At 47.5% G+C, this 10,643-nt stretch overlaps 1 protein-coding gene across 1 annotated transcript in view; it reads left to right on the top strand.

Moving 5' to 3' along the window:
* The first annotated feature begins 903 nt into the window (after nt 1–903).
* ABCC12 (ATP binding cassette subfamily C member 12) overlaps nt 904–10,643 on the top strand; it is a 56,018-nt gene continuing 46,278 nt past the window's right edge. Inside the window, exons 1-6 of the mRNA XM_032488184.1 lie at nt 904–1,203; nt 1,701–1,856; nt 4,059–4,206; nt 4,497–4,730; nt 7,053–7,226; nt 7,662–7,809. Coding sequence (XP_032344075.1) covers nt 1,085–1,203; nt 1,701–1,856; nt 4,059–4,206; nt 4,497–4,730; nt 7,053–7,226; nt 7,662–7,809 — 979 coding nt within the window. The 5' untranslated portion in view covers nt 904–1,084. The remainder of the gene's footprint in view (nt 1,204–1,700; nt 1,857–4,058; nt 4,207–4,496; nt 4,731–7,052; nt 7,227–7,661; nt 7,810–10,643) is intronic.

Raw genomic sequence — 10,643 nt, 5'->3', positions numbered from 1 at the left:
AAAAATGAGGGATGCATTAGCCATGAAGTTGATGTCACTACTACATATATTCTTGAGTAAGTCTCTTCCCCTCTCTGGGCCTCTCTTCTGTACAATGAGGAGTTTGTAAAAGGTTACATCTGAGGATACTTCCAACCCTGCCATGCCATAGGTTTATTGGCCATTAAAACCTCAATGGGAATTGGTTTATTTTTTGTTTCTAGCTGTAAAAAAATCCAGAGAGAAACCATAGGATGGGAACTCATGTAATTATAATAGTGAGACTTCTCATTGCAAGTGACAGAAACCAACCCAGGATAGTTTAGTTTAAAAAGGAGAATTTATTTACAGGATATAGCAAGCAGAATGTCTTGGAACCCTAGGGCATAAAGCTATGTCTCAGGGAAGAACTGGAACTAGAATAGAAAATCTTTAGGAATTGTTCTCTATTTTTTGGGTTTAGTTTGAATGTAATGGTTGGTTTGTGGACTAGACAGGCACTTCAAAGAGTGTCCTCTCCACCTGGATTATTGGTTTCCCTTTGGGGCAGTGGTCACAGAAGTGGGTGTGGGTTTGTTCAGATGTGTATGGTCCTGAGAGGTGGCCTCATTGAAGTCCTCTGATCCTTGGGTGTGAAGATAGGGGAATGTGGATACACAAACTCCTGGGTATCTGAAAGGATCAAGGAGGAAAAGGGGATATATATGTGTGACAAACTTCATGCTGGGTCACACTAAGACAGATAATTGACCTTCTTGAGGTTCTTTTGCTAGGGCTAGGACTCAGATGTGGCCACGGGCTAGCTCCTGATAGAAAACCTGCAATAGGCTTTTCTGCTCCCAGTAAACCCAAAATGGGAAAGAAAAGGAACAGAATGTCCTTGCTAGTAAGAAAGGCTCATGGTGGAGTTGACAGATGCATAGGGCTTCTGGCCATACTCCCCTATAAATGTGGAAGGTAATTGGTGAAACCAGGTCTGAGTGGTTGGAGAAAGGGAGCTGGGTGAAGTAGGGGCTGCTTGATCCCATTCCAGAGTATCCTCATCTTTCTGCTGCAGAGTGAAGGTCCTTAAGCCAAGAGCCCAGGGTTCTAAACTGCCATCAAGATGGTGGGCGATGTCCCCTACCTTATCTCAGATCTGGATCGGCGAGGCCAGCGGAGATCCTTTGTAGAGAGATATGACCCCAGCCTGAAGACCATGATCCCAGTGAGACCCTATGCAAGGTAAACCATGAAAAGGATTGGAGGGAAGGAGGTAAATTCTTCTATCATGGCTGACTTCAAACTACCAGTGTGATGTCACTGAATGCAAAGTCAGGAAGAGATGCACAATAACAGAGTCTTACTCTATGTGGTATTTCTACCACATAGACTTACAGAATCTACAGATCATAGAAATTAGTAAAATCTAACAAAATAATCTAGCAAGCTATGAGTTTTGAGTGTTTAATGCTTTTATGTTTAACATAATTTATTTACATGTAATTTAATTTTTAATATTGGCTGTGTTCAAGAACTGACCTACAGAATTCCTAAAAATCTAACAGTCAGCTTTCTCAAGCTGGTAGGAGCTGGCCCAGCACACCACTGCTCATGGGACTGATGGATGTGAGTCACGGTCTGGAGGTGGCTGTGGTTGTTGCTGTATTCAAGAATTCCAGTCAGAGACTCGAGGCCATGACCCCAGCATCCTGGGACACTGAGCATCTCATTTGTCTCAGGTTGGCAACCAACCCCGTGGATGATGCAGGGCTGCTCTCCTTTGCCACATTCTCCTGGCTCACGCCAGTGATGGTGAGAGGCTACAAGCACACGCTGACTGTGGACAGCCTGCCCCCATTGTCACCGTATGACTCATCTGACGTCAACACCAAAAGGTACCAGTGTTTGTATGGGTCATGTCTAGAGAGGAGCCTACCTTGGGAAGGGTCCTGCGATCCCTTTCGTGTGCTTCCATTTCCCCGTGCGAAAATGGATGCCCCCGGGTCCTGGTGGCTCTTCTCAGTGGTTTATATCTCAGATGTGGGCTGGGCTGAACTTCCTGGCCCAATGTCTGTGGAGGTGAGGACTGGGGAGAGTTGGTGGGGAGAAAGAGCTGCTTGAGGGCTATGACTGGCGGCTTCAGGACCATTCTGGGCAGGGCTTTGTTTGTAGGAGCACTCCATCAGGACAGGAGTGGCCAGGATCTTACTCTGCTCTGTGCTGGTTGGACCCCACGGGGGCTGCTGCATGCAGTTCCAAGCATTGTGTTTTGTGTCACTTTAAACATTGTCCTTGGGCTTTCATATTAACAAGATGTTTAGGTTGAACTGAATGACAACTGCCGATATTTGACAATTTTGACTTGCAAAAACATAAATTTCATTGGTTCAACCTAATTCATATTCATGATAAAAAGGGAAAAGTGACAGAAGTGGAAGCAGTGGAAATATCCCTACCCTACTGCATCTCGACGCCCCAGAGATCAGCACTGTGACATGTTGGTGTGCATCTGGCCAGAATTTCCTCTTCTCTGATTAAACCCTCTGCTACCATCTTCTGCACATCAATGTTTCTTCCTCCTCCTCCCTACTGACAGGTCATGTTTTTTTCTCTGAAGAAAAAAATAAAGCACACTAACTATTGATTACCATTTTGCTATTTTCAGTTTACAAAGATTTTTCCCACAGCACAAACCCAGCAACTTCATTCTTTCTAACAGCTGCATTGAACTTTGAGGTTCTTGTCCTCAACAACAGGGAAGTGCTCCAAGCCCCTCTCTGTTTGTTCCTTCTGGAGCTCTCCTTCTCTTTGGCCTCATAAGCTTTAAGGGCTGGAAGTGCTAATCATGGCCTTGCAATTGCTTCTGCAATTGTGCGTCCCTTCATCTATGCCCTGCAGAAATCTCAGGCAGTGGGGTTTTCCAAAATCTACAGTCTGGAGACAGTTTCCAGGAAGCACAGGGAGCTCAGGGCTGGACCAGTTCTTGTGGAGTGCTGAGTTTTCCTTCTACCTCTGTCTGTTTTTAATGTTTCCTCCATCTACCCCACATCATCTTAGATCCCCGTTCCTTTCACACTACGTTCTTCTCCCAGGTGATCGTATCCACTCCGAAGGCTTACACACCAAACACACACTGACAACCTTAATAACACGCTACCTTCAGCCCATGCCTCTGAGTTCATACACCAAACATCCAACTGGACAGCTGAACTGGGATGAGTCACAAGCATCTTATATCTAAAGCTGCACTTGATCCTCAGCCCACAGGGTGACGTTTCCTCTTCCTCTTCTCCCATCTCTGCAAACTCCATTCCCACAGTTGGCCAAGCCAGAAAACTCGGATCCCTAATCCCCCTTCTCCTTTTCTCCCACAGCTAATTCATTAGTAAGTCCTGTGGTCTCCCCCTGTCCACCTTTCCTTAAACCCAGTGTCAAGTCACTGACACTTCCCACCTGGATGGTGACCATCTCCTGCTGTGTCCTCCTTGCTTTGTCTTGCTCCCCACCCCCAGAATCCACTGCTCTCATAGCAGCCAGATGTCCTTTTAGATGTATACAATGATCTTGCTACATCGGCTGAAAAACCTGCAGTGGCTTCCTTTGCACTCGGAATGAAATCTCAACTCCTTCCCGAGGACTGTGAGGTCCCATGGGGTCTGACCCTGCCTCGCCTTCTGGTGTCAGGCCAGCCCCTCTCTTGGGTTACCACATTCTTGTCGCACTGGCCTCCTTTCAGACCTCTGAAATTGACAAACTCCTCCCTGCCTTGGGGAAGATTTTTCTCTTGGTTCTTCTGTTGCCTCCATCTTTTTATCACAACTGGTATTCTGGGCAGGAGGAGGAGGAAATGAGGGCCTGGAACGTGCCTGGTGCCAGATACCAGCTGGTGCTGTGTCCAGGCTTTGCCTGCTGCTTCTCCCATGTCCCATCCACCCTGCAGAAGAAGAAGCGAGAACCCATGCTGTTCATCTGAAGCCACCACTCCTAGGCATGGGGGCTGTGCTAAGCATTCTTGCAAAGGTTTGTCCATCAGAGTAGATTCAAATAGCACGTAGAAATGTTAAGTCCCTTTCCTTCTTCCTGTTCTTCCATCACAGACTTCAAATCCTTTGGGATGAAGAGGTAGAAAAGGTGGGTCCTGAGAAAGCCTCTCTGGGCCGTGTGGTCTGGAAATTCCAGAGGACGCGTGTTTTGATGGATATCGTGGCCAACATCCTCTGCATTATCATGGCGGCCATAGGGCCGGTGAGTGGGGCGGCCCTTCCTCTGCCTTGTCTCCTGGGTCCCCAGACTGGCAAAGAATGTCATTAGTTACTTTCTCTACGAGCTGGTGGGTTTAGTACATTGTCATTATCCTTGAGTTCCTTAGGGGCGAATTTTCATAAAGCTAATCTTTGCCAAGCACAGCGGCAGCCCCTGAAATTAATTAAAAAGTTTGCCTCATAAAGTCAGCTTGCTGACATTATCCGAGACCACCTACACCAACCTCAGCCCCCAGTGGCCCTCTCCTCTCTCTCCATGACGCTGTTTTACAGACGGTTCTCATTCACCAAATCCTCCAGCAGACTGAGAGCATCTCCAGGAAGGTCTGGGTTGGCGTCGGCCTGTGCATGGCCCTTTTCACCACTGAGTTTACCAAAGTCCTCTTTTGGGCCCTTGCCTGGGCCATCAATTATCGCACGGCGATCCGGTTGAAGGTGGCTGTCTCCACCCTGGTTTTCGAAAACCTGGTGTCCTTCAAGACGCTGACGCACGTGTCTGTTGGTGAGGTAAGCTGGGCCAGAAGGAGCCCAATTTTAGAAAACTAAGCCCCAGGTTTCCTGAATATGCATGAGATGTGCTTCCTGAATGGAGCACCTGCCTCCCTTTTGTCTGTCAATGTCCTGCCCATCACGCCCCACCTCACTGCTAAAGGAGGTGGCGGGAGACTCAAAGCACCAGAAGAATTCAGAGAAAGGAGGGCTCCATTTAAGCTGGAGCAGTACGGAGCACACGCAGGCATTTAAGATTGATTGACTAATGGGTCTGATCACTCCAATTGTGTAGTGTTTGGGATGCCAAGGTCATAATAAAGACCACGCCATTTGGACTTCAGAGCTGACATTTTCTTAAGCCCTTAACCTTTAGCAGTAAATTCTTCACCCTTTACATGAGAACACTTCCCTGGCCAAGGGAACCCTAGGTGGTGTGAGATAAGGAAGAAGGCTTGCTTTTTTCTCACAGCTGGTCCTCCAGTTTGTTCAAAGCATCTGTATCAATTACGGTTAGGTTCAGTTGCATGCAGCAGAAAACCCCAAATAACAGTGGGTTAAACCAGATGCAGTTATTTCACTCTATAAAAGGAGTCTGGAAGAGGGAGATCCAGGGCTGAAGTGCGTGTTGCCGAAAGATCGGCCCCGTCCCTGATGAGCCATGTAACTCAGAGACCGGGTCTTGGAGCTTAGAAGAAAAGAGGCAGCTTTATTACTTTGCCAGGCAAAGGGGACTCATAGCAGGCTAGTGCCTTCAAAACTGGGAACTCACCTTGGGATTGGGGTGGGGTGGTTATGCAGCCATAGCCCAAACAATAAAGCTTCAGTAACAATCAACAGGATCATTTTCTCATCAGAAGACTTAGAATGGCATCACGATCCCTCCAGGCCACCAATTGTGTAGAGGCTAGCGGTTAGATCTCTTTACCTTGTAAGCACTCAAGGCGTGGTCTTGTCAGTAATTCAGGCTATTTTGTAAGGTTACAGTCCTGTGACCTCCTTGGAGAACTGACTCAGAGACCGAGCATGATTATTACTTTCAATTACTGGAATAAAGTAGAAACAGTTAGATCAATAGCTTTAGTTTTAGCATTAGGCTTGGAGCAGTAAGTAGCAACTGGTGGGTCAGGTTTGTTGACCGTTCTAAAGGCAAGCATAAGAATAAGCAATCTGTTAGCCTAAATGTGGCCATTTTATTATTCCTCCTACATGAGGACTTCCAGAACTTTCTCTCTTTCTTCTTCACTACCCTAGCACACGCTCCCATAATGGTTCAGGATGGAGGCTGGGGGTCTAGTGTTCCCACCCATGTTTCAGATAGCTGGGAGGAGGAAGGAGAGAAGAACAAAAAAAAGGGCTATGTCTTCCTCATTGAGTGGGTTCCCTTTAAGAATTCATCCCCAAAGTTCCAGTCAACACCTTGGCTTCTATCTCATTGCCCTTCACGTAGTCACGTGGCCACAGTCCTTCCACAAAGGAGGCTGGGAAATGTGGTCTTTTTTAGCAGGGCACACAGCTGCCCTGATTAAGCAGAGTTGAGCTAATAAGGAGAAAGGAGAGAGAGATACAGGGTGAGCTGCTGTCAACCTCGCCAGCATGGTCCTAAGGTGGTAATATTGCTCTTTAAGCCTTCCCTCATCTGGATTCTCAGTTCTAAAAGACCGGCCTCTCCAAAGTCATCCCAGAATGAGGCCCCGCAAAACTCACCATGTTGGTTCTTAGATGACCCCTGTGAATGAAAAATACCGCTAGCCACGTCAGTAGACAAAAAATGCTGAAGGCATCAAGTTATCAGCTGCTGCCGCCAGCCCCCAGTGAGGACAAGCCTGCAGCCCAGCCCAGCTTCTGCAGCCACTCACAATGGTGCCCTCTGACGGGACTCAGAACAAGAAAGGACAGGATACTGGCCCTAGATAGTAGGTGCTTGTCAAAGGAATGAATTCAATGAGCCCAATTATTTGCTCCCTCCTACACACAGAAGAGTGCTAAATTCTTTAACTAGAGATGTCTGGTTATCTTCAGTTAACAAGTAATCTTTTAATGTTCCAACTACTTGGTCTTTGTTGTAAAGCTCCTATATATCCCAGCTCCTCCCCTACCTCTTGGGAGCAGTTTCTCAGAGTGATCTGAGAGGCTGTCATCCCGGCTCGAGTCCTCCCACCAAATAAGACATAACTCTCAACTTTCAGGCTGTGCATTTATTTCACTTGACACCCCCGTCCCCCTTGAAGGCAGTTTTTCTCTTCCTTCCTCAGACCCCTCAGCCACTCTGAAAGCCTTCAGTTGAGGAAATGCTTGGGTGGCCCTTCCAAAGCCTGAACCCATGTGCTTTCTTTCCAGGTGCTCAATGTGCTATCAAGTGACAGTTATTCCTTGTTTGAAGCTGCCTTGTTCTGTCCCCTGCCAGCCACCATCCCTATCCTAATGGCAGTCTGCGCCGTCTATGCCTTCTTCATCCTGGGGCCCACAGCTCTCATTGGGATAGCCGTGTATGTGATATTCATCCCCATCCAGGTAATGGCCCGCCTTTGCAATTGACGCCTGTGTGTCACACACGCTCTCACCAAAGCGGACAGAAGGCTTCGTTCCCGGGGCTAGCCCGGAAGCCTTTGTGCTCACAGACTTGCTTTCTTTGTTGGCCCAGCATAGATTTTTTTAAAAAAACTTGAATTGGAATGCCCTGGGGGAGGGGGGCCATGCTTCTTCAATTTGTCAAAGTCCCCAGCACTTCCTTGCCTCCTGGTGATACATGCATTTGTATCACCTGCCCAGTCCCCAGGGGGTGTCCCCCAGAGCACCCTGGCCATGACTCAGGGGAAAGATTTGGCTAAGAATCTCGGGCCAACTCCCTTTAGAACTTTTCCTGGCACTTGTACACCAATCCCTGGATTTTTAGGCCAAATGCAACTCAGCAGTTCTCTCTGAACAGTGTTTGTACCTTGATTTCAGATGTTTATGGCTAAGCTCAATTCAGCTTTCCGAAGATCAGCAATTTTGGTGACAGACAAGCGAGTTCAGACAATGAATGAGTTTCTGACCTGCATCAAACTGATTAAAATGTACGCCTGGGAGAAATCTTTTACCAACACCATTCGAGGTAGGCTGAGCAGGTGCTTAAAGAACCACTTACCTCGTAGAATGTGCTTTCTAAGCGGTTCTTAAGGTTCCTGGGACCAGGCATTCTAGAAGTGGGCTGAAGGGACCCCAGAACTGGTCTGCAGGATTTTCAAAGGATTACAGAGATTTTATAATAGACCCAGACATCTGCTCTGGTGAACCCAGCAGGTGAGTGACATATGATTTCGCCTTACTGAAGCTGATGAATGCTTGTACTGTCCAGTTACCATCACAAAAATAACCCACTGAAGCATTATGAGCAGGAAAAGAGCCGTCTCAAGCTATTTCCTTGACTAGGCAGATGTCTGTGTGGACACGCGCATACGCTCACACTCACACATAAATCCCCTTCTGGCCTGCAGCAGCCTCGTCATGATGGGATGTCCCACTGACTTGACATGCTTTGGGCAGATACGAGAATGCGTATATAGCTGTTTTTTTCTTTTTTTAAAGATGATATTAAAGCTATTTCAATCAAATAAAAATGCAAATCTAATTGCAGGAGCATTTACATAATTGCTGACATAGACTCAGGTGGTTGGCCGGTTAATGATCTGAACCACTGTTACAACTCACTCTCTGGATCTACAATTACACTTTCAGACCAGCATGTAATTGGGTCCGAAGCTGTGCACCCACGTTGGAGGAAATGGCTTTAGAGCTTCTCCTTCTGAGCTTGCCAAAGGAAGTGGCCTAGGTTGGGACACTGGCAGCCCTCTTTGGAGACCCAGAAATACTTCCTCACGGAGTGAAGTCACCTCAGTACAATTGATTTGATGGGATTACATTTGATTATATTTGACTTAATTCAATTTAACTCAACTCAGTTGAATTCAAGCCAGTTTAATTCAATAAGTGTGTACCGAGTTCCTACTATGCGCAAGAGATGCAGGAAAAACAGATGTGGGGCGTGAGGAGGGCCGTGTCTCAGGCTTTGTTTGAGCCCCTGGGACAGGTCCCACCAAGTGTGGGTCCTTGGCTTCGCACAGGAAAGAATTCAAGAGTGAGCCACAGTTGAGTAAAGGTAGATTTATTTAGAGAGATACATCAAAAGGCAAGAGAAAGGGCATGAAGTGAGGGGGCTGGGTGCTCAGATTAGAGTAAAAGTAGGTACACACTCCACAGACAAAGTGTGGGACTTCTCTGAAGAAGTGGGAGAGAGAGAGGTGTTGCCAGTTTTTATGGGCTTGGGGGCTTCATATGCTAATAAGTGGAAGGACCAGTCTAACTAGCCTGGGGAAGGGGCTGGGATTCCCAGGAAGTTGGCCATTTCCCACTTTGACCTCTTGTGGCTAGCCTTGGGACTGCCATGGGCATGTTATTTACCATGTTAATATATTACAATGGGCATATAAGGAAGCTCAAGCTCTGCTAAAGTCAAATCTTGAGACTCAAGGTCTACTGGGGGTTGAATCTTCCACCATTTTGATGTTGATTGCTTTATCATTCCTTGAATGGCTGTGCCCTGCCCACTTCCTGTCTCACAAGGAAATGGGAACCACACAAAATAATGAGTAAAAGGGTCCCAATTTTTAAAAGTAAGGGACGCTGAGTTAACTAAGCTCAAAAATAGCTATAAGTTTGTTGGCGCTCCTTCTAAAATACATCTGAAATCTGTCTGCTTCCCTTCATTCCACCGCCACCCAGTCCAAGCCAGTATTGTCTCCCTGCTGGACCACGGCGAGAACTTCTACGTGCAACCCATGCTTTCCCACTTCCCCCTAAAATCCACCATGCACTCAGCAGCCAGAATGACTTTTTAAAAACGTCCATCAGATCCTTTCCCTCCCCCTGGCTTCTTGTCACACTTACATTATTCAAATTTAGGACTTGTGAATGAAATCCAGATTCCTCCCTATGGCCTCTTAGATCTATGCAGTGTGACCCCTGCTGTCCTTGCCGACCCCGTCACCTCCTGTCCTCACCCCTGAGCCCCACAGACCTGCTTTTTGAACAGCATCCATGCTCATTCACGCCCTGGGATCTGTGCACTGGCTGGTCCCTCTGGCCGGAATGTCTTCTGCTAGATGCTCATGGTGACTTTGTCTTCACTTCAGGTCTCCTAAAGCCAATGTCACTGACTCAGGAGGCCTTCTTGACCACAGTCCCAGGCAGGTCCACGCCCCACTCCTAATCACTTCACCCTGTTCATTTCTGTCCTATCACCCAGCACAACTTGTAATGATCTTATTTACTGGTTTGTCCATTTCTTTATTGTCTAGCTCCCCTACTGGACGAGCTGAGACCCTGTTTATACTTGTATTCCCCGGCCCCAAGCAGAGCACCTGAAGTACACTAGGCATCAGATTAAGATGGAGTGAGTGAGTGAACACATGAACTAATTATAGGATAAAGTGGAGAAACTGACCCAGGAGAAACTGAGAGGCACTCCTCAGGGGTGAGAAATCAGGAACAGCCTCCTGGCAGAGGTGGCATTTTAGACAGGCCCTGGAGGATAGCAGGGACGTGGACCCAGAGCTGGGGAAGCCCCCAAGGGGCAGGAGCCAAGGCCTAGAGGTGAAGATGTGGGCTGTGCTGGGGGAGTAGGGGGTGACCAATGTTCTCGAGGGGAAGGGCATCTGGAGAGCAAGCTCTGGATCCCAGTAGAACCGGGTTCTAATTCTGCCTCAACCACCTAAGAGGCAAGTCACTTAACCCGGTAAGACCTTCCTCCGCTGTCAAAAGGGCATAGTGATAGCTTCTCCCTTGTCATGCAGTGGTGAGAGCAGTCTGATGAGAGAGTGCAGTTCTCAGCGGGACACCTGGGCGAAGTCAGCACTCAGTGAGAATGGCTATGGTGCCGTTTTGCTAATG

This window comes from Camelus ferus, chromosome 9 (assembly GCF_009834535.1).
Source record: "Camelus ferus isolate YT-003-E chromosome 9, BCGSAC_Cfer_1.0, whole genome shotgun sequence".
Classification (NCBI taxonomy): Eukaryota; Metazoa; Chordata; class Mammalia; order Artiodactyla; family Camelidae; genus Camelus; species Camelus ferus.
Note: the sequence above shows the minus strand (reverse complement) of the source record. Positions and strands in the feature narration are given on the sequence as shown.